Genomic DNA, 25,741 nt, shown 5'->3' on the forward strand with positions numbered 1-25,741 from the left:
TACATATTTCATAATATAATAGATATAAATGAAAACTGTAAAACATAATTATAATTGAATAAAATTATAAAAGTATTGTTCATTGTTTGACTGTAATGACTGCCAAAGTTTGCCATATAGCTATTATTAATGTATTGATTCCTGTGGAGATGAAAATAAGATAACAGATCTTTATCAATATATGGGAAAAATTATCATTTGTTATAGTACAAATCACACTTGTTCTTATGTAAGCAATCATCATTAAATTTGTATACATGCATATTGCTTACCTATTCAAGCACAGTACCAGATCCAGAGCCATCATCATTGTCATCATTATTGTCATTGTCTTTATTTATAATAACTGGAATTCAAACTGCAACTTGAATCCAGCACTGAGTTGCATCTCTTTCACTAGAAATAACACTAAGAAGTCTGAAGTGTGAATTGGTATATTTTGTAGCAATGATTTGTCACTACCAGTAATTGACTGATAGACATTGTGCTTTATAGTCTATTATCTCAACTGAATCACCTTCTGCTATATCAATCTCAGATCCCTTCTCTGATTATTTTAATATAACTGTCCTTTGCATGGCATGCTAATGTTGTAGATACATATTTCGCTCCTGAAATAGTTACCCACTACCATATCGTGGGGATTGGCTACAGAGATGCCATGACTGTCAAGAAAGGTTGTATAAAGAAGACCTTCATAGAATTCATTAAGTTTATAATTAGTATCTCTCAGTTTACACAAAGCTGGACAGGTATGAACTTTAAGACTCTCGTCTTCGGCATATCTCTGAACTGTGAAACATCTGAAAGAAACTGTTGCAATTGAAAGAAAGAAAAATGCATTTATAATTATTTACTTGAAAAAGTGGACTATTATACTGAAAATCAATGGTGATATATTAAACTCACTTCACAGGTATTTTCATTGCTTTTTTTTTTTTTTTTTTTTTTTTGGCAATGCACTGTTACTAAGAGATCTTGGAATGTCAAGGCCTGGGTATAGGGTAAGATGGGTGCTCAGCATTAGTTCCTCTAACACAAGTTTTCCAGTCTTTCTTATTTGCATCACCATTATTGAGACAGGTCATCTTTTTGCTAACATCTATTGCAGTCGTCCACTGTACCATGGATACAATTAGAACTGCAGCACAGCAAAGATTAGGTAATTTGGTTGACATTGTCTTGTTTTAATGGTTAGTAGCCTCTTTTGTTCTTAGTAGGTAGGTTGGTTGATTTTACTGCAGCTTCAGTTCCTTTTATACTGTACAACCCCACACTTATTACACCTCAAGAAATTCCCCAAAGAATCCCCATTGATGTTGTAGTCATTGAGATGGGTATGTATATGGACAGTGAGTAATATTGATGTAGGAGAGGAAGTGAGCCATTAATTATTAGTATTGTAATCGTTAATTGTTTTTAAAGTCTACATTACGATGTGATTAGTAATTTCTCAGTTTTTGTAACTATTGTGCATATTAACATATTGTTACTTAGTAGATAATTATTATACTAATAAGTGTGGTTTGTTTATTTTATGCCGTCAGTTTCAGTCTGGCCAACAATCAGTGCCGGTTGATATTTTCAGAGTAGATATTGCTGCTAGTAATCAAGATGCATAAACTTGTCCCTTGATAGTTGACTGCAGTAAGGCCATGATGTCATTATGATCACTTAGAAACTACCAAACTCATCATCATGTGAAAGGGCGTGTCACAATTAATTGCTGGGTGCAACAAAATGGCGACTGTCGACGAAGGTCAGAAAGAACAAACCAAAACGAGATCGAGCTTTCTTAGGTCAACTCCCAAGTGATTTCTTACGTGTGGAGGAGTCACCTCGGAGTGAGCAACGTACCAATAATGGACAGAGGTACGCGAGCGCTCTGATATATTAATTACCCATGAAAACAGAGATAGCATATTGAACTGTCATTACATATCAGAATGTCAGAATAGGCTGTGCTTGTGTTATTACAATCAATGTTTCAAGGCTTACTTGAATTTGTATATTATTAATGCATTTATACAATGCATTATTCATACAGGTGTTATCAATCACAATACATTAAATAAAGGCCTGTCTTCACTGTATTTTTTATGCGCATTCGATCCGGATTAATGTGCATTCCTTGCGTCCACATTCAATGCGCATTAGACAAAACTGTTTTTCAAACCAGTTCAAAGTCAATCCACTTCCGAAGGTGGTTTGAATCCAGTTCAAAGTGGTTTTGTTGATCTGTTACATCACTCACGTGACCATTACAAGTGTCAAAATGGCTACTGGCTTATTAGTCTCTTTTGATAGTATTTTTTTTCTCTAGCCTCTCTCTCCATTATATTTATCCTACATAGCATCACAAAACGCCCAGAAAAGCATCAGCAAAACAACTTGATATGAATTGGCCATCTTTATTTCACAAGTTATCCATGTGATGTTTATAGGCGGAGTTATGCAAGTGTTGGATGGCTGATGCGGATTCATTCATTGCGGGCTTTGCGGATTCATTTTGAATCCAGCTTGTTTTTTGATATGGTATAGACAGGCCTTTAGATAGGACTAAATCTAAAACTTAACCTATTAACATATAATAAACCTGATTTCTAGAACTTAAATCTATTATTCATATTAAAATGTTATATTTTATTCAGCATTTAATATCTTTTATTTATCTAGGGATCATCCTCATCTAGTACCCATGACATATACTCCACTTCCAACTCAGTTTTGGACATGGTGATGGGTTACGTTGCAGACTTAAAAGTAACAATAGCTCAAGTCAGTAATCAACTATGACTTTGACCTTTGTATGTTTTATAATCATAAATTATTGCTTAGTCTCAGTTGAGGTGTCTTGTCATATCATCACTTTTACTAATCTTTAATTATTACCATATTGGTATCTAATTAGTATGTTTATTGTTTGGATATGTAATATGTTTAGGATTTTTCCTCCTACTTTTCTTATGATTGGGATTGTCCCATGGATATTCCTACTTTTTTCTTGATGACATCATTTTAGGGTGTGTGATTCCATTATCACTGTAACAGGATCTTTAGTAAATAGTAGTAATGTTTGAACTTTGTAGTGTTACTTAGGGTATTTAGGACAGATTACACATTATGTCATCACTACTATGAACTTTAGACCAGTACTGACACATTGATCTGGGATAGCTGTCATTAGTAAGCCTCTATACTAGTGAACATTAGTACTTAACATAGTAACCTAGGATAGCTACCATTAATATTTTCTAGACTAGTGAACATCAGTGCTTATCATAGTAGGCTAGGATAGCTACCATTAGTAAGTTCTAGACTAGTAAACATCAATACTTACTACAGTAACCTAGGATAGCTACCTATTAGTAAGTTCTAGAATAGTAAACATCAATACTTACTACAGTAACCTAGGATAGCTACCATTAGTAATTTCTAGACTAGTTAACATCAATACTTACTACAGTAACCTAGGATAGCTACCATTAGTAAGATCTAGACTAGTAAATCAATACTTACTACAGTAACCTAGGATAGCTACCATTAGTAAGTTCTAGACTAGTAAACATCAATACTTACTACAGTAACCTAGGATAGCTACCATTAGTAAGTTCTAGACTAGTAAACATCAATACTTACTACAGTAACCTAGGATAGCTACTATTAGTAAGATCTAGACTAGTAAAAATCAATACTTACTACAGTAACCTAGGATAGCTACTATTAGTAAGATCTATACTAGTAAACATCAATACTTACTACAGTAACTAGGATAGCTACCATTAGTAAGTTCTAGACTAGTAAACATCAATACTTACTACAGTAACCTAGGATAGCTACTATTAGTAAGATCTATAATAGTGAAGTGATATGTTCACAATGATAGATCTAGTAATTTCGTGTAGTTGACAGATATGTCTAACACAGACTTGCAATGTCGCTTATGAATAAGTCTGATCATAACAATATTCAGATGTACCTATTAGGTATTGAATCAATGGATTACTCTTTTAGGTAATACAGACTGACTACATCTTGCTGCAAGTTTTATTTTTAGTCGTATGGGTTTTCATTATTGTAGGCGAAATTAGTCAAGAATTACGGCTTGACTCGCATGGATCCATATTGTAGAGTGAGAATTGGACACTCTGTCTATGAGACTCCCACTGATGTAAATGGGTCAAAAAATCCTCGTTGGAATAAGGCTTTCTCATGTGAGTACAATGTACCCACACACAACACACACACACATACACTCTTTTGTGACACAATCATTTTCTTTAACTCTTAGCAATTTAGCACGAGGTGTTACCAGTATGTACATCGAGGTCTTCAATGAGGTAAATTTATTATTGTAGTCTATTTGCTATTAAAATACTATTGGACAATGCTGGTATTAAGTATACTATATTATAATAGCTTAGTTGTGTATGTTTTCTAAATGTTTCCAAGCTATATCAAAATTGAATGCACATTTATAGTTTCTATCTTGTTCATGATTATATCACTACATTTAACTAATAGCATTATCTAAATGCTTCCTACTTGTTATGTTCCTCTTTCAATTTCTCTTGTTACCACAACTTCTCTTCCTCTATATAGCGTTACTTATCTCTTGACGATCGTATTGCTTGGGGTTATTATGAATTTCCTGAAGATATGTATAAAGGAGAGACTATAGAGGAATGGGTACCTTTAACAGAAAACAGGGAGATGAAAAAAGAAGGCAATGTTAATATGATCATGTCTTTGACGGTCAGTAACATTAACAATTGTGTTCATGATTAGTTACTTTGTTCATAGCCTTTGCAGCAAACATATCATCATCAACTCAGTGCTTATGGTGGCCATCCTGTAGTTCTAGGTGGCCAACCATCCTTAATCTGGCTACCAATATCCTCAGGATTTGTACCCCAACAACCTGTTCTGTATCCTCAATATCCTGACCCAGTTGCTGTTCCTCAACAAGGACCACCACATCCCACAGGTGGACCAGGTAACCCTTATGTCCATACATCTATCCATTTAATTACTAATCTTTTTCCTATCAGTACCTCGACGTCCCATCACAGATGTAGGATGTGAAATCGATACAGGAGATGTTTCCTACAGTTGAGGAAGGTGTCATACGCTCAGTATTAGAGGCTGCAGGAGGTAAACGGGGGGGGACCAGCTGTCACAAATCTCCTCACAATGACTACAGATTAGACAGAACTTTGACTACTTGTTTACAAACACTGGTTATAATATTGATTGTATATTAATTGTATTTTTTTGATTATAGAGTATTATAGTTTAATTAGTTGGATTCAGTTCCACTCTTTTTTTTGTAGGTCTTGTTTATTTAAGTTTGTGTGTGTCAATTAAAAAGTTAAAAAAATCATTTCTCTATAATGAATGACAACCTTCAGTTAGGTAATTGGAAGCATGGTTGCAATTGTTAGACATGACAACACATGTGACCATAATATAGAGTTATGATAGTATTGAACTGTTGATGTACACGTGCTGATATGTGCACTAAAAATTATGATCTAAATTTAATTTATGATATCTTAACAGACTTTTCATGTATCATATAGATACATTTTAGCTATTGACTTCTCACATAGATACATAACAATTGTTTCTGAACCTATGAGTTTAATAAAGGACAATATCTTCTATGTAAACACTAACTAATATATATATGGTTCCTTTAGTAATTTATCAGTGGTTTCACAATACAACAATTTTTCCCTTAGATAACTTGTGTATATACAGAGCATATGTACAAGTGGAAATGAATAACAACTTTTTTTATCACTATATGTTATCAGGTAAAGATTAGTTTCCCTCTCTGTACCACATTTAACATATATATATGTGGAATGGATATTAAAATAACAAGGAAATACAAACTAGAAGGATATCCTGTTAGAGGTGCCAAACACCTTTTATGACAGTGTATCATTACTACAATTTGTATAGTAAAATATATTTTCCCTTTTACATCATTTATAGTAAATTTGTACAATCCTAACACTTGTATTTCAGATAAGATATGCTCACACAAGTGAAGAGTAAAATGTTCATAAATTACTAGTACAAGATATTAATTACCACATAACAATTTGGCTTAATTTTCATAAGACAATGTGTAGAGTTTCATTGGACTTTACACTAATAGTCCATACTAAATAAAAATATTAAAGACAAACCATTATCATGACATTTAGTTACCACATCAAAAAAAAATGAATAACTAATAATTATTTTAACACTTTTCTATAGTATTATATGTCATTATGAAGTGGACAATTTCAGTTCCACTGTTTTTATCAAGTTTTGTACAACACACTCAAAAAAAAATAACAACATGCAAATTTTTGAAAAAAACTTTGTTTCATGTTCGTGAATGACTTGCAAATTTCCCATAAGAAAAACACCCAAACTAAAGCTTACATCATTATATGTAATTGATTTTTAAAAACTATATATAATATGATATAGTAAAAAAAGTGTTAAAATTATTTGTTTGTCAGGTGATGAAAAGTACCATGTATGAAAAATAAGTAATTGATTTTATTATGAAATATTGCTTTTCTAGTTTTCTAAATAAACCTACCTAATTTTCTCACACATATATAATTGATAGAAATGTTTATTAAAATTTGTACATTTTTGCACATAAGATGACATCTTTACACATAATGCTGTAATGTAATACTAAAAAAACCCTCTTCTTGTGTGTCCTTACTATCAATGATTTGAATTTATTATAAGTAGCTATGAATATTGATATCATCAGGTGATTTTTTTTGTCTAATGTTTCTAATTCAACTTTAAACATTTTAAAACACTGGTCACTAGGTCCTTCTTTTGGGTAAAACATATAGTTATTATTAAAATACCGTGTAGTTAAGGGATTATATAATACAAGGTAATCTTGTGTCTGTTTATATAATGGACTGTCATGTTACTTAGACATTTATTGATACCATATTATAATAGCCAGAGCATCATATGCTGTAATGATGGCTATTTAGTGACATTTGATACTAGAAGTTTACAGTATCAGTGCCAACCTATATTGATTAGCAGAAGCCATCACATATATGACATCATGGGTGTGAGTTATTATTTACAATTGAGAATTAGAGTAGCATGCAAGCACATGATAGGACTATTCAAGGGGAAAATTATGTCAATGATTACAATCATGAATTTTTACTTTACTTTAAAATTTTAGATCTAATTTTGCACACACATGTCAGGGGGACTGTTCATGGGAAGATTATGTCAATAATCATAATCATGAATTTCCCTCTCCTACTGACTATATAATTAACGGAATAAACTGGTTAGCTACAGATCAAACTTCCCTCTCAGAAAACCAATTGAAAAAAGGATGTCTTTCACTGCAACTGGCTTTTTTTGTGCTGGCTAGTACAATAATTACTAATTATCATAAATCTACAATGGGGTTGTCCCTCAGTCGGCCCATGTACTGTTAATGCAGGGCTGGTGGTTCAACTTCAACTTGGTATGATTCAATATGAATCTTACAATATTGTAGATAGTCAAGGAAATGTGTGTCCTACCAGTGGTACCATTCCCTAAAAAAGTATGTTAAAGTACTGTATATAATTATTATATATTTATTCTTCGCCCTCTAGGTGGGTACAGATGTTTCCAGCACAGACTCTGCTCAAACAATTGTAGACTTCGAACATGGATGGGAAATTCCACCTCTGAACAGTCCAGCATGCCAGCAGATAGTAATAATCCTACTACAGTAATACTTAAAAGACACCAAACTCCCCAAATCCATATCGCAAAAATGGATATTTGTGTGTACAACCATTTCATAAGTGGATGTCCCTAGTACTGTACGTGTTAACTTTGATAAGTTCAACTTTTCCAGGAATAGCTAATTTCAAAAGATTCCTGCAACAGATTATGTCCAGTTTCTGATGGACAATTACATACCAACGATGTGGCCAATCAAAAACTGGAGAATATGTACTATTACCTTCATCTAACTTTTTAGTATGTTCTTCTCTGATAAACTTAGTAGACATTTGAGGACAAGGATTTCAATTGAGAACTCATGTGGTTAAGTTATGCAAATACAGAATCGAACATATCTCCATCAAACTTTAAATTTATATATCAACAATATTTTTCCTTCATAATTATATACTTTTAGTTTAATTATTATACTTACTATTTGTATATTAAAACCTTATTTTATATAATTATTTTACATATAATATGTAGTATACTTCTCATTTTATTTTATTCAATAAAAAGCTGACAATACCATGACATGTTGATGTCACAACACTCACTCATTTCTGACCCATCACCTTTATTATTAGTAGTAACTATTATTTGTATAAGTAAACATGTATTTTCCTTTTTCATGATCTATACAGTAAATTGTACAGTCCTAACATTTAAATTTCAGATACTATATGCCCACGAACTAAAGAGTAAATGTTCATAATTACTAGTACAAGATATTATATATCACATAACAATTTTGGCTTAATTTTCATAAGTCATGTGTAGTTTCATTGGACTCTACACTATAGTCATACTAATAAAATATTAAGACAAAACCATTATCATATACAGTAGGTCTACATAAAAGAAAATATATTATAATTTTTTTAACATTTATATAATTGTAATTAGGTTAGTCATAATGAAGGTCATTATGACTTGTTTGTTTGTTTTCTAGTAGTTCCCTGTTTATCAATTTTTTTTTGTACAAAACACTCAATATAATACAAATTTTAAAAAAAAACTATTCAGCTGTGAATGACTTGGAAATCCCCATGAATAACACCCAAATTAAAGCCACATCATTAATGTATTGATAAAATACTATATATATATATATATATAATCTTATATATTAATAGTAGAAACTGTGTACGTTTTATTTTTCTCATTGATTTTAGTGGATGCAAAAGCACCATGTATTGAAACTTTCCCATTTGATTTATTATGAATAATTGAACTACCTACTTTTTCTCAATATATTAGGATGATAGAATCTTAGAAAATTTGTACATATGACATCTTGTGTTTTACATATAATGTTGTAATATAATAAAACTCTTCTTGTCTGTGTCTTATTATCAATCTTTAATATCACCTTAAGTAGTTATGAATATTGTATCATCAGGTGTTATTTTTTTCATTTGTTTTCAAATTTCACTCTAACCGTTTAATACACTGGTCCCACTAGTCCTTTCCTCTTTGTAATCATATTGTTTATCTCAAAGAACCTTAAATATTCGTAGTAAGGGATTATTCCTTATAAGGTAATATTGTGTCCCTGTTATAATACTGGACGGTAATGTCCCCCCACTTAGCCATTTCATTTGATTACTATATTAATAGACCGTTGCATCATATGCTTGTTTCTATATGTCTACATTGGAGACTAGAAATGTAGTTAGCACCAAACTATAGTGATTAGCCAGAGCTGTAATTATACTCATCATGGGTGTTAGTAATAAATTTTTAGATTTTAATTTTGCCACACGCATGTCAGGGACTGACCCTGTTTCATGGGGAAGAGAATTATTCGTCAATAATCATAGCTCAAGGAATTTCCTCCTCCTATAACATATATAAGACTGAATAACTGCTTAGCTCTTACATATCAATTTAGGCTCTAGGAAAACCAAGTGAAAAAAGGATTGTCCTTTCACAGCAACTGGCTTTTTTGTGCTGGCTAGTACAATATTACTAGTTTCATCAAATACTACAATGGGTTTGTTCCTCAGTCGGCATGTACCGTTAATGCAGGCTCCGGGTGTTCACTTCAACTGGTTATGTGATGCAAATGATCTACAATTGTAGATTAGTCAAGGCAAAGTGTGCCTACAGGTGTACAATTCCCAAAAGTATGTCCATTACTCCATATAAATAATATATATTTATCTTCTTCCTATAATAGTCCGAATACAGTTATGTTTTCAAGCATAGATTCCTGTTCCAAACAATTGGTAGACTTCGAACATGGAGTGGAACCCACCTCTTGACAGTCAAACATCCAGCACTGATAGTTAATAATCCTACTACAGGTATACTTAAAGACCAAAAAATTCCCAAGTCCCATATCGTAAAAATGATATTTGTGTGTACAACATTTCATTAACGTGGATGTCCTAGTACTGTAGTGTTTAACTTTGATAAGTTTCACTTTTCCAGGAATAGCTAATTCACAGATTCTTGGCCACAGATTATGTCCAGTTTCATGATGGACAATTACATACCAAACGATGTTGGCAATCAAACTGAGAATATGTACTATTTACTTCATCTAACTTTTTTTAGTATTGTTCTTCTCTGATAACTTAGAACAACAAAGATATCGGATTCAATTTGAGAACTCAATGTGGTTAAGTTAGATATGCAACTACAGAAAGCTAGCAAATCTTCCAGCAAACTTTATATTATCACAAAACATTTTTCTTCATAGTTATCTCTTTTAGGTTTTATTATTATACTTACTATTTGTATAATTAAAAACTATATTTTAGATAATTTTTTCACATAATATATATGTATGTTTACATTTTTTTTTACAATAATGAACATTCATGAAAAAGAACATATGATATTTTCTGACAATAACATGACATATTGATGCCAACAACACTCACTCATTAAGACATACCCTCATCATGACAGTAGTCCAAATTAAAAGAAAATATACTATATAATTATTTAACACCTATAAAAACTATAGTTAGCTTTATTATAATGATGTCATTATGAATTGTTGTTGTTTTTGTTACATATTAGTTCAAAAGAAACACACACCAAGAGGTGCCAACAACACCCATTTATTCAGACAGTTATCATTACTATAAATTTGAGTTTTTTAGATATTTTTCCCTTTTGCATCATTTATAGTAAAATGCTACAGTCCTAACACTTACATTTACAAGTGAAGAGTAATATATTCATAATTTCTAGTACAAGATATTAATTATCACATAACACAATTTTGGTTTAAATCTGATAAGATAAGTGTATTTCATTGGACTTTACTTTTATAGTCTACTAATAAAATATAAGACAAACCCTTATCATGACGGTAAGTCCACATGTAAACAGAAACGGTATACTATCATTATTTAACACCTATAAAACTATAATTAACATATAGTCCATAATGATGTCATTATGAATTTGTTCATATTTTTTGTGGTTTTTTGTTCCACTGTTTTTTTATGCAAAACACTCAAAATAAATAACAAAATAACTTTTTTTTTAAAACTTTTCATGAATGGACTTGCAAAATCCCATAGAAAACACCCAAAACTAAAGCTACATCATTATATGTAATTGATAAAAACTATATATATTATATATAGTAAAAAATGTTAAAATTATTTGTTTGTCATTGATTGTCAGGTTGATAAAAAAGTACCATGTATTGAAAAAATAATGAACTTTCCATTGATTTTCTTATGAATATTGGATTTCTATAGTTTCTAAATAAATTACCTAATTTTCTCACACATATATAACTGATAGAAATTTTTTAATTAAATAGCAATAAGATGACATCTTCTTTACAATAAGGCCTGTAATGTAATACTAAAAACCCTCTTTTTTGTGGGTCTTACTATCAAGGATTTGAATATCAAATTTAAGTTAGCGCTAGCTGCTACCCTGAATGAATTAGCTTATGAATGAATATTGATATCATCAGGTGTTATTTTGTCTATTCTTTCTAATTTCATCACTCCAACAGTTTAAAACACTGGTCACTAAGTCCTTCTCTTTGTAAAACATATTTATTATTCTAAAAAAGTAGTTAAGCGGATTATACAATTATAAAGTAATCTTTAATATACTGACTGTCATGTCACTTATATTAGACATTTTATTGATACTATATTGTAATAGCCAGTGCATCATATGTTTCTATATAGTAAACATTTGATACTAGAATGTATTAACACCAGCCTATATTGATTTAGCAGAGCTGTAATTATGACATCATGGGTGTTAGTAATAAAATTATCTAATTTTTGCACACACAGTGTCAGGGACTGTTCATGGGAAAAATTATGTCAATAATCATAACTCGCATGAATTTTCCTCTCCTACAGATTATATAAGAATGGAATAAACTGCTTTAGCTACAGAATCAACTTACTTCTCAGAAAACAAACTTGAAAAAAAAGGATGTCTTCTATTACAAATGGCCTTTTTTGTGCTGGCTAGTAAATATTACTAATTTATCATAAATACCTACATGGCGTGTCCTCAGTCAGCATGTACCATTTAATGCAGGCTGGTGTTCAACTTCAACGGTTATGATGCAAACGATCTTACAATTGTAGATAGTCAAAGAAATGTGTGCCTACCAGTGTGGTACCCCATTCCTAAAAAAAGTATGTTGTTAATTACTGTTATATATAATTAATGATATTTTATCTTCTTCCTCTATAGGATACAGATTGTTTCAAGCACAGACTCTTGCTCAAAAATTGTAGACTTCGAACATGGAGTGGAACCCACCTCCTGACAGTCAAACATCCAGCAGATAGTATAATCCTATCCTACAGTATACTTAAAGACACCAAAATGAAGGTCATCCCAAGTCCATATCGTAAAAAAATCTTAGGGGGAATATTAGTTGTGTGTACAACAGGGTATTTCATTAAGTGGATGTCCTAGTACTGTACGTGTTCCAACTTTGATAAGTTCACTTTCCCATGAAATACGGAAAATTCAACAGATTATTGCACAGATTATGTCCAGTTTCATGATGGGACACATTACATACCAAACAAACGATGTGGCAATCAAACTGGGAGTAAAATATGTACTATTACCATCATCTAACTTTTTTAGTATTGTTCTTCTTTCTGATAAACTTAGAACATCTGAAGATATCGGATTCAATTTGAGAACTCAATGTGGTTAACTTATATATGCACTACAGAAGCGATCATATCTTCCAACAAACTTAATATATCAAGAAACAAATTTTCCTTCATAATTATATACTTTTAGTTTAGTTATTTATACTTACTATTGTCTATAATTATAAACTTTATTTTTATAATTATTTTACATATATATGTATTATACATCTCATTATTTATTCAATAATAAAATCAATTACATATAATAACAGTCATGAAAAGGAATAATATGATGATAACAACTTATAGAGGAACGATATTGTTGGTACATCAAACACCCAATCACTTCTTGCTGTTATCTCTACTATTTGTTTTAAATATAATCGTAACTTCTTCAGTATAATTTATACCATAAATAGCATAAGATATCTAGTACAGTTCAAGCCTACATATGAAGGATAATTACCAATATGAAGATATGCCATCGTGTAAATTATCCTATCACTAATACATGTATTGATTACCAATCATATCACCAAAATTTTCCGCACCAAAAGATGAGGGACTGCCTGTTGTTGAGAAATTATGAGGAATGCTGATGGCTGTTCTTGAGCATCAGTCTATTGACCAATATCACTAAGAGTCCAGGAGCTACCTGAATGCTTTACATGTTGTCATCTCTGAGATTGTGGATGGATGATTTCAATTGTTTTGTATTGCTGTTCGGTTTTCCATAGGTTTTCTCCTTTTTATGTAGACCCCCATACTGTTCACATCACTGTAGAACTGACTTTAAGTTATGCTACACATGTATGGTCTTTAGCTACAGATTATAGTGAAGGCCCCATTTACTATAGCACATGGTTTGGCGATCAATGATATTGTTCACAAGGCCACTAACTTAGTTCAGTTCATATTTTCATATAGACGGGTAACCTTCAGCTGGTCTATCATTCAGATGAAGTGCCTCCCAATGGCATCACAACAGCGTCTGTGAAAGAATTGGAAAGTTGTTTAATGTGGGGATGCAACTTGGTTCCTAGAGACATATACCCTGTAATATGGTTGCTAGTGCACTATGGAAGCAGAAAAGTAGCTATCATTAGAGAGTAGAAGATAGAAATACTCTCATTTTTTTTAACACCACCCACTTCTTTCTTTTTTCCCTGGCAATAGAGGACACCTAGGAGTTTTGGGACGGGACCATCAAGAACATCCTTACAGTATTTACATACATTTTCAATGAGATAAATTTATTTATTGAGTTTACTGTGCTATTAAAATAATCCCGGGACATTGACTGGTATTAATATACTATAGTATAATAGCAATTAGTTGTGTGGGTTTGCCAATATTTCCAAACTATATCATATTAAATTGAATACACAATTTACAGTTCTATCTTGTTCATGATCATATCCCTTACATTTAACTCAATGAAATTATCTAGCTGTGTTCCTATGTTAATGTTCCTCCTTTCAAATTTCTTCTTTTGTTACTATAAACTTCTCGCTTCTCTATATCCTTCTATTTGTTGTTATAGTGTTACTTATCTCTTGACAATTTCGTATGCTTGGGGTTCTTGTGAATTTTCTCTGAAGATATGTATAAAAGGAGAAGAATATAGGATAAATTAGAAACATAGCTTGTAAAAATTGTTGAGACAGACAATGACCAACACACGGACGGACATGGCTGACCAGCTATAATAGTACTGAACTGTTTTGAAACCCACACATGATGGACATTATTGAATATAAATGAATGAATAACATTATCTTAATTATGATATTTTCACTTGAAATATCATAATAGTGCATTTAGCTATCAATATGTATGAATAATAACTATTTATTTCCCTTAGATAAAATTGTGTATAGACAGAGCAGATGTACAAGTGGAATATGAATAACAACCATTTTTATCACTATATGTTATTAGAGAAAAGACTAGTTTCCCTCTCTGTACAAGTTTAGTTGACATATATATTATTTCTATTACTATGTTTTTAGAAAAGACTAGTTCCCCCTCTCTGTACATAGTGTTCCTATAACATTATTTCTATTACTATGTGTTTATTAGAAAAGACTAGTTTCCCCTCTCTGTACATAGTTACATATAGCATTATGGAGGATGGATATTAAAAATAACAAGAGAACTACACACCAAGAGGTGCCAACAACACCCATTAAATTCAGGACAGTTATCATTACTATAATTTAGTAATATTTCCTTTTGCATCATTATAGGTAAAATGTACAGGTCCTTAACACTTACGTTTTTTCAAAAGTTGAAGAGTAAATATTCATAATTACTAGTACAAGAATAATAATTACCATTGTTTACCCACATAACAATTTTTGGCTTAAATTTGATAAGTACAATGTGTAGTTTCATTCCACTTGACACTATAGTCCCATACTAATACAAATATTAAGATCAAACCCCTTATCATGAACAGTAGTCCACATTAAAAGACAATATACTATAATTATTTAACACCTATAAAACTTAAATTAACATAGTCATAATGATGTCATTATGAAATTTGTTTATTTTTTGGGATCTTTGTTCTCACACTGTTTACCAATGTTTTTTTATGCAAACACTCAAAAATAAAACAAATATACATTTTTAAAAAAATCTTTGTTTTCAGTTTGTGAATGACTTGCAAATCCCCATAGAAAAACACCCAAACTAAAGTACATTCATTATATGTAATTTGATAAAAACTATATATTATATAATATAAAAAAAAAATGTAAAATTATTTGTTTGTCAGGTGATGAAAAAGTACCATGTATGAAAAAATTAACTTTTCCATTGATTATTAGAATATTGATTCTTAGTTTTCTAAATAAATACCTATTTTTCCTCACACATATATAACTGATAGAAATTTTTTATTAAATTTGCCACATAAGATGGACATTCTTTTACACGTAATGTTTGTAATGTAATACTAAAAACCCTCTTTTTTGTGCGTCCTTACTAGTCAAGCGCTTTGAATATTATTATAAGTAAGCTTATGTGAATATTGATATCATCAGGTGATATTATTTGTCTATTGTTTCTAATTTCAGCTCAACAGTTTTTAAAACACTGGTCACTAGTCCTCCCTTTTTTTGTAACCCATATTATTATCTGAAAGATGCATCATATACTATGGTATTAAGGGATTATATAAATACAGGTAATCCTGTGTCCTGTTATTATACTGGACTGTATGTCAACTTAGATATTTCCATTGATACTATATAGTGTAATAGCCAGAGTTATCTTTGGTGTGTTTTTAATAATGCTTTATAGAGCTATATGACATATGATACTAGAAAATTCTATAATATCAATGCCAAACCTATACAATCCCAGTACTAATAATTGCCATTAATTAACAATAATCCAGCCTTGATGGACATCCAAAGATCATGATTGTTTTTGTCTAAGCGGACATATCATGTAAGACCCAAGGCTTATCCCTAGGGGAACATGTAATAAGGTGGCAGGAGCAATATAGATTCTATAAAGACAGAAAAGGCCAGAGGTATATTTTCAGAAAAATACGATTACTTACTTAGAAAAAAAATGTTTGACTACTCCAACTAGTTGTTTTGGTGGTAAATAGTGCTCTTGGATAGCAATACTTAATTTTTCAGTGTCATGCACTCAGTCCAGCATGTACCATTAATGCAGGCTGGTGTTCGCCTTCATCTGGGTAATGATTGCAAATTAGTGCGCTTACGATTGTGATACTCGTCAAGGAAAGTGTTGTGTCTACCGGGTTGGTACTATTCCCAAAAAAGTATTTCAATTTACTCCATATAAATAATGAATATATTTTATCTCTCTCCTCTATAGTGAAAAATACAGAAATGTTTTAAGCATAGACGTCGTGTTAAAACATTTGTAGACTTCGAACAGGAAGCGGAAACCCACTCTTACAGTCCAAACATCCAGCAGATAGTAAACTAAGCCTACAAGTATTACTTAAGAACACCAAAATGCCAAACCCTTATCGCAAAAATGATATTTGTTGGTTACAAATATTCATTAAGTTGGCTGCCCCAAGACTGGTACCGTGTTAACTTGATAAAGCTTTTGTCACTTTTCCAGGAATAGCTAATTCAACAGATTTTGGCCTTATTATGTTCCCCGTTGCATGATGGACAATTACATACCAAACTTGTGTTGGCAATCAAACCTTGGAGAATATTAACTATTACCATCATCTTAACTTTTTAGTATTGTTCGTCCTCTGGAATAAACTTTTAGAACCAACTAAAGATTATCGGATTTCAATTTGGAAACTCAATGTTTTCAAATAAATAATATAACATATGCTCTCAAATGTCATCATTCCATATGTAATTATGATTTTTAAAAATTTATGAGATACATTATTTTTTCTAATGTTTTTTTTTTATTATTAAAATCACACATTCCTAACGTTTTTAGGTAAAATCCCTCATCATTGGATATTATACTACTATAAAGAATTTTATTCAAATTACCAATATCTATCAGTAGGTCAATCTCCACAATGTTCCAATTTCCTAATGTCAATTAACAAAATGGTTACTGAGTGGTTTGACGTGCATTTTTTGTTAAGCTAAGATAAACTATCGTCCCCTTGGCCTGGCCACTGGTTTTTTCCTCAACTCAAACCAGAGTTAAAAATTTGAGATAAATGTATTCAACCTGTCCGTAGCAAGATAGGGGTACAGTATATGCATTTGGGTTACTGCCAATTAATGTAGCAATCGTTATGCTTTTATCCACACCTTGAATTTATTAGTTTTATTTATTAAGTTGTCCTCTAGCAGCCAAAATTGAATTCTACATTTTTTCCATAGAATAGACTCTAATCAATATGATTCTTGCACCACCACGTTGAGTAACAGATAATAAGCATACACAGAATCCAATGTAAAGAATGTGGTAAATTACAATTGCATGGACCACAAGAATTCATATAAGTATAGTGAGTGGTGTGTTTAGGCTACATTAGAACCTGCACAATTTGCCAATCTTCATATTTTTCTTTACAGAAGTAGTAAAGAGTAACCAGACTGAAGAGACAACCAATTGCAATTCATTATGTCTAGTGTATTAATTCTAGCACTGCTTGTGCTATTTTTGTATGAGAGCTCAGGCAATACCTTGACAGGGATTGCTTGAATTTGGTACGGGGACCATGACTCTTCTTTGCCAATGGTGATGATGAAACGTCGAGCGTGTTCTTGCAAATAAATTTTGGCTTCTATGATCTAACTACATTAATCTTTTTGAAGTTTACATAAGAACTACAAACACACATATATATTTATCTTTGCATTATTACATTCTATCAGATATCTACTAATGGAGCCATTTCACTAGGAGATGAGCTGTCAACAGTTGTAACTGTTCCATTCCCCCTTTCAAATGACGAACCCCTCATTGCTCCCTTTTTTGCTGATGTAGACCCTCGTGGTAATGGTACAGTCTGGTATCGTGGTTAGCACTACCCAGTCAAGATATTGCCTTTGCTGAAGGACAAATTAGACATGCTTTTTTGCAGCAGCTACTCAACATTCACTCCAACAACAGTTGTTGTCGTTACCTGGGATGTGTGGGTATTATAGGAGAAATACTGATAAGGTAAGTAGTAGTCTGTTTTATTGTTATATATATTTAGTCAATTTATGAAAATATGCTTTCCTTTAGTGGACTATAGCATGAGAGTTTATTTAATTTATAAATAGTTGTATCAATTAGGTGTTGACTACAATATAAATCATATTTACTAATCTTAATTAGTTATGGATGTATTTTTACTTGACAGACCAATACATTTCAATGTATTCTAGCCTGGAATAACTACATGTCATTCACTATAGTCCCTTATGTTGAAGACCTTCAATGGGACAACTGGAGATATCAATGGTGGGGAACGAAATGGGTCTTGGAGGAGAACGAAGCTCAAGTGGATTTAACTCTGGTGGCCGGAAGCCATTTTTTCTTTACCAGAAATCACAAACACCTAAGGTCTTGATGTTGGATACAACAAGTAATGTTTCGATTACCTGGTGTGTGGTTTTCAAGTAGATGGCTCCAATCTCAACATATCTGAGCAAGTAAGTCATTGAATATTTCTTTACATTACTGGAAGTAGATGTTTTAAAATTGCTATTGTCAGAACCAATAGTCAAGGTCACTAGGGTTGTAGTGTTTCTTGTTCAAAACTGGAATGATATTGTTTGGTTCTTGTTCTAATTAAGACAAAAACTGTGTTATAATTCTTGTTGCCTTTTGATAATAATAGACTTGAAATGAGTGGAACCATTTTCAATAGGTAAATTTCCTGAAATGTTTTTATTGTTGTTTGTATAACTTGGATTGTATAGGAACAGACAAGGAAATAACTACAGTTACTACTGTACATGCATTAGTATGTTCAACATTAAATTCCAATAAATATCCAACATGGTATCCACGCCAACCTATAGGAAAATTACCTTATGTGAGAATTAGACGGTAGCTATCCATACTCATTGTCTCCCACATGTTCATTAATTTTTTTATTAAATATTTCACTTACAATTTTCAGTATTGAGTGCATAGTCAAATTCAACTCATCATTCATAGAATCATAATTTGCCAATGAGCATGAAATTGATAGTAACTACAAATAAGAAATATGTAAATATTTACATTCATTCCTCTTTTAATCTCTCTGTGTATAGTCCCCCATTGATGTGGTACTCTGACATAAACAGTAATTCCACTGTCATAGCTCCAAATACTACATTTTGAAACAGAGCAGTCTATATTCCTGTCCGTGTGGGTTTTACACTTCGTGGAGACTCTGTTAGAACATGTCAAATTGATGGACAGTGGTCTGGGAATGCCCCAATTGCACAGGTCAGTGGACAATATATATATATATATATATATATAGATATATATATAATAGTTTAAGTCTAATATCATCTTTAATATTCAGCTGCTGAGTTGTGGAATGCCTGACACTCCTGACACCCACTGGTTTAACTGTTACAACACCATGTCCAACTAAATATAAGGAGTTGCTACATATTCCTGCTCTCCAATTGGATATGTACTGGTTGTACAGCAAATCGAACCTGCAATCTAACAGTATGTGGTCTGAGAGGCACCCACATCCTGTGAATGTAAGTTGATCATAGCTTACTTTTCACATGGACTGACTGTTACATAATCCCATTCAAGTATCAATAGATTCATAGTTCTCCAATTAGCTTAATAAAACTGAATTTCAGCAACACCAACAATATCCTATTACTGTATTAATATTCCCATCTTTTCATTAGTGATGAAAATGCAGTAAGGCTGATTTGATTCCAGTAATACATCTGTTCTCGCTATTAAGCTCCCATAGTGACATATAACAGTACGGCTGTGTATTCCTGTCTGCCAGGATACGCTGTAAGAAATAATGTCAGTCGAACATGTCAAGCTAATGGTGATTGGACAGGAGCAGCCTCTACTTGGAAAGTTAGTGAATCTGTCCATCCATCCATCCTTCCATCCATCATCTACCATTCATCCATTCATTCATCCATCTATCCATCCATCCATCATCTACCATTCATCCATTCAATTCATCCATCCATTCATCCATTCATCCACCATCCCATCCTTCCATCCATCATCTACCATTCATCTATTTATTATTTATTTATCATCAATCCTCCATTTCTTGGTTTACATCTATGTGCTTTCATGTAGTATTAACTGTGGTCCACCTGATCTGCCTACAGCTAACTCAACTGGACTTATTGTAACTAATACTAGCACATTTCTTGATGGGATAGCTACATATAGTTGTTCTATTGGATATAATTTTGTAGGAAGTAACACTAGAGTTTGTGAGGAGGAACAGGGTTGGAGCGGGAGAACCACCTCAATGCCATCGTAAAATAAAAACTTGACCAAAAATATAATTAAGCTCTAGCTCAGTGCTAATTTTCCTTCATTGTTAAAGTATTAACAACACCAGAAATGCAGGAAATATGTGATGAGAATAATTAGAATGAAGGAGAAACATTTCTATTTTTGCTTAGCAAAGTTTGTATACATTGTAATTATCTGCTAGTATTTTCCTCATAGCTTAAGAAAATGAAAATTAATTAACTAATTATGGCAACAGTTAATCTTCATTCCTACTACTGATTGTAGAACATATTGTATCTAGTCTAACTTAATTATTATCCACAAGTAATAAACAATATCTTCTTTGGCTATAGTGGTAGACTGTGGTAGTCCTCCTCTTCATGCCACAAACAGAGTCAGTCAGTGTCTGCTCCCAGTACTATATTCAATCAAATTGCCACATACTCCTGTGCCGTGGGATTCACTCTTCAGGGCCCAGGCCACAAGAAGATGCCTGAAAATGGGTCTGGAGTGGAGATGCTCCGCTCTGTCTAGGTAAGTTGGTTATTATGTAGTGATATGTTTGTATTACATTGAAGGTTAGAACCATTCAATATATCCTTGTTATATATACTGTGTATATACATAATATATATATATATACAGTATATATGTATAATAAATAATATCTATATATATATATAATTAATATATATTAATATATATGTATGTATGTATGTATGTATGTTGTGTGTATGTAGTATGTGTGTATGCATGTGTTATATATATATGTTAATTGCATTCTTATATGCACAATGTTTAGCTAACTAAATGTAATCGCTTTGATATCTAAATCCATTGTGGGAGCTACTTAATATGATATATTAATATTACGTGTTATCATATATTGGTTAACAAATTGAATTGTTTCTTTTTAGTTGTTGATGTGTGTAAACCTGATTTTCCATCGTCTGGTACAGCTGGAGGACTTACAGTGATTTATGATCTCACTGAATATAATGCGACAGCTACATATTATTGTAATATTACTGGGTATGAATTAAATGGAGAGAATGAAAGAGAGTGTTTGGTAAATGGGAATTGGTCAGGAGAACCTCCTGGTGTCAATGTAAGATTATTTTTTTATTTACTATTATCACTAGCTTTTGGTTAGTGACCCCAAACCTACTGTAATACCAACCTTACTGTTTAATTTATTTTATTTTGATCTTAGTGATTGACTGTGGTGAGCCTGAATCTGCAAACTTCACTATGGAGACCGATATTGAAGTAACAACAACATCTACCACATATAATAGTGTAGCAACTGTACACTTGTGTTGAGGAAGGAACGAGGGATTGGTTGAGAAAGTGAAAGGATATGTGGAGCTGATGGAAACTGGACAGGAGATTCACCAATGGACTGTGAATGTAAGTGAAGTATAAATATTTATAAATGTATTAACAGCATTATTTTTTATTGTAGTTTATTGACTGTGGACAGCCAGACCTTCCTTCTGCTGAGGTTTTGGAGCTGGCTGGAATTGTTTTATGACAATACTACATTCAACAATAGTGTCTATTACAACTGCTCGGATGAGGGCACTCACTCTTGTAGGAGAAGAGGAGAATATGCCAAGTTGATGGAACCTGGAGTGGAGAAGCACCATACTGTCGAGTAAGATGAGAATACAAAGACAAGTTTGATAATACTATCCATACTGCATATGATTATCTTTGTTGTGTTGATCACTTCAATAAAGAGAGCATTTGGTAATACAAGTACTTTCAATTACTCCATGTTAGTATATGTTAATTTGATATACCATATATGGTGTTAATCTAGATGATAGTACTGCTTTATGAGTTATGTTCTCCTTTCCTTATTGTGTTGACCACTTCAATAGACATTTGGTAATACAAGTACTTTCCATGTTGGTATATGTAACTTGATAATACCATATATGGTGTTAATCTAGATGATAGTACTATCAATACTGCTTATGAGTTTGTTTCCTTTCCTTATTTGTGTTGATCACTTCAGTAGACCAAATAGTAGTTCTTATTAATCTCTCTATTTGTTTCTAAAGGACGCTCTCATTCATTTGTTATTGGTCTCAGTATTGGAGTTACTTTCGCTGTTATAATTCTCCTGTTGTTAATACTTCTTATAATCTTTTGGTTTTGTTTTCGTGTTTGTAGAAAGAAAGATCATTCAGAGAATAAAAAACACATGATCCTGAACAGCCGCTATAATAATGAGTAAGATATGTTGTTGTATATTGTTAGTGATACTTTATATGGTCATTTTTAGCAAACAAAAAATATAAATAACATGTCAGTGACGAAGAGGAAAATGGTGGGATTGAAGAAAGTAATGGTGATGTTGGTTGAGAAAGATCCATTTGCTGACTTTGATCTAGAGGAATACCCAAATGTTGACTATCGTCTCCATTATACTGGCTCAGACACAGAGAGTCTTGCTAGTGCACATTCTTTTAGGAGGAAAAAAAATCTAAGTCCTCTACTGTAGAAAAAAAAACAACAGCAAGTCTTTATGCCATTTCAGTTTTTACATAGTTATAACTATAATGAAATTAATTAATTAACTTTTATTGTGCTAGTTTTTTGCATAAATTTTTTAATCAAAACACAAAACACAATCAATATATATTCTTAAAATATAAATAAAATCTTAAACAGAATTTATTTTTTAGAAAAATCTCTGTCTTGCCACTTTCTCTTTTCTCTTCTAACATGTTTTTGGTATTGTTTTTTTCGTTTCTCTCTTTTCTCTTCTTTGACAGCTTGTTTATGTGCTTACGTAACTCAGCTCGTTCCTTTCTTTGATTATCACCCTTAGAGGGTGTGCTTCACTTGAATTTGTCATCATCGTTATCAGAATTTCTCTATATTTGACAAATTGCCAGAGTTTTCATCGGAATCACTAAGAGGTGGAGTGGTCTCCTTCTTTTGATATATGGTCAGTGGGAGTATCAAGTAATAACTGAGGAACAGTCTGAGCCCCAGACAGATCAGGTCTCAGTCCAGTCACAGTCTGATAAGCTATATCTAAAGGCTGACCACTCTGTATTTGATTGACATCTTTTCAAAGCTAGGAACTTCACCAGTGATCGTGGAATAAAAATGTTCTGAAATCAGCTTCCGAAACTTCATCTTCAACTGACTTAGATGAAAAATCTCTTGAAGTGGCCTTTTCTTGAACACGTTCTAAATATTCCTCCAAGTTATCTTCTGTGATAGTGGGGTCAGTAATTAATTCAAATAATTCTCTAACATCCATAACATGCACATATTTCTTACGGAAAATTCCGTGATATTAGTACAGTCTTTACGAAGGAACTCTAAGGCTTGCTTTGGGTGATCATGCTCAACCGATTGAGATACATCGATAATATAAGGTGTTTTGTTACCATAAAGAATGTTGTACTCACTCAAATCAGCATGCACAAGTCTGCAATGATGGTATAACTTACGCATCATCAAGATACATTCTAGATATTTTTCACGTGCTTTACTATCACTAAGATCAATGTCTTTTAATTTAGGATATGGCCACCATTGTTACCTAAAAACTTCATCACCAATACATGACTACGCAGTATGATAGGTTTGAGGACAAGTATACCGTGTTGGTACAATCGCGACAAATTACGCATCTCTTTCTCTGCCCAGAGACGAACCATCTTTCGTGGATTATGGCGAGAATAGCCATGTCTGAAACGGAATTCACCGGTCACATATTTGTCTCTGTCCTTGAAAACTAAAATAGATGTTTTATAGACTTTTATTGCACAATCTCCTTCAGGACTTGTTGCGTGATACAACTTTGGCTTCTTTCCTGTACTGACACACCCATTTATCTCTGATATGTAGCCTCGACTGAGGAGTTTTTAAACATATCATTCTGGTCCGAGGGTCAAGAACTTGTTCAGTAGTTGCACGATCTGATTTTTATCCTTGGAACGTATCCGCCTCAATTCAGTTTTTACGACACAGACCTTCCAAGCTGTTAACACTAGATGTTGATAAAACTGGAGCTTCATAAGTACCTAGATTGATTTTGTTTTCAAATTTTTTTTAGTACTTTTGAAGATGGGTCAAAGTTCTTTACAGTAGGTTTATTTGGATTTGATGTGTTTGGCCAGCCTTTGCAGCATTATATTTCTTAGTGAAATCAGCTGAAAAGGGAGAGAAATAAAGGCAAGTAAATAAAAATAGCACATTGATCCATAATATGCAACTGAACATCTGATTTGCAATAACTATAAGAAAAAGGGAAGCAAATTTATAATAGAGTAATATAATGTGGTCGTTGATTATATGTCTGACCCAAATATTAATAGTTTAACGAGTAATCTCAACATAATATTCATATTCATTATAGCAGATAACGATAAAACAGATATAGGTACTTACTAGTCTCATCTTCCCAGTCCCAATTAACGTCTTCTTCATCATCGCTTGGCCAATTATCATCAACGCGTATTTCTTTCTTCCATGGTCACCACGTGTTTGAGCCACACCCACTTATATAGCAAGATTATTGCGCATGCGTGTAAATTTGAACAGTTTTGCGGGACCGGGATCTAATGTGTGTGAGTGCTAAGTGGTGTCTTGTTTCAAATTTGTAACAGAACTCTTGTGTATTCATTAAAGTATTTCTGATCAACATGGCAGCTGCTCCACCGACTCCAGGTTATTGTGGTGGTTCAAATTCAAGATCTTGTTCACGTAGACTGAAAAGTCCGTTGAATCATGGCATCAAATAGAAATAGGGTCAACCCATTGTTGTCATGGCAACAAGCAAATGAACCTATTAAGAAGAGATTATTTGACTCACATGATGACATACCAGAAGAGTCAGAATTATGGCGACTTGATGTTCAGAGTCAATACCAATGGAAAGCCCCACAAGTCCTTTTGTGAGTTTTAAC

General features: G+C 32.4%; 1 protein-coding gene and 1 pseudogene across 1 annotated transcript; one reads left to right on the top strand and one right to left on the bottom strand.

Moving 5' to 3' along the window:
• Nucleotides 1-1,740: 1,740 nt before the first annotated feature.
• Nucleotides 1,741-22,338, top strand: LOC121391666 (annotated as a pseudogene).
• A 1,569-nt stretch (nucleotides 22,339-23,907) lies between these two features.
• LOC121391667 (serine/threonine-protein kinase rio1-like) lies at nucleotides 23,908-24,758 on the bottom strand (the record flags this gene model as incomplete). Its single annotated transcript, XM_041523216.1, is given in 4 exon segments — nucleotides 23,908-24,113; nucleotides 24,116-24,370; nucleotides 24,373-24,697; nucleotides 24,699-24,758. Coding segments are annotated over 4 exon segments (846 nt in total), but the record flags the coding sequence as incomplete, so codon positions are not given.
• Nucleotides 24,759-25,741: the final 983 nt, after the last annotated feature.

Source organism: Gigantopelta aegis, unplaced genomic scaffold (assembly GCF_016097555.1).
Source record: "Gigantopelta aegis isolate Gae_Host unplaced genomic scaffold, Gae_host_genome ctg2798_pilon_pilon, whole genome shotgun sequence".
NCBI lineage: Eukaryota > Metazoa > Mollusca > Gastropoda > Neomphalida > Peltospiridae > Gigantopelta > Gigantopelta aegis.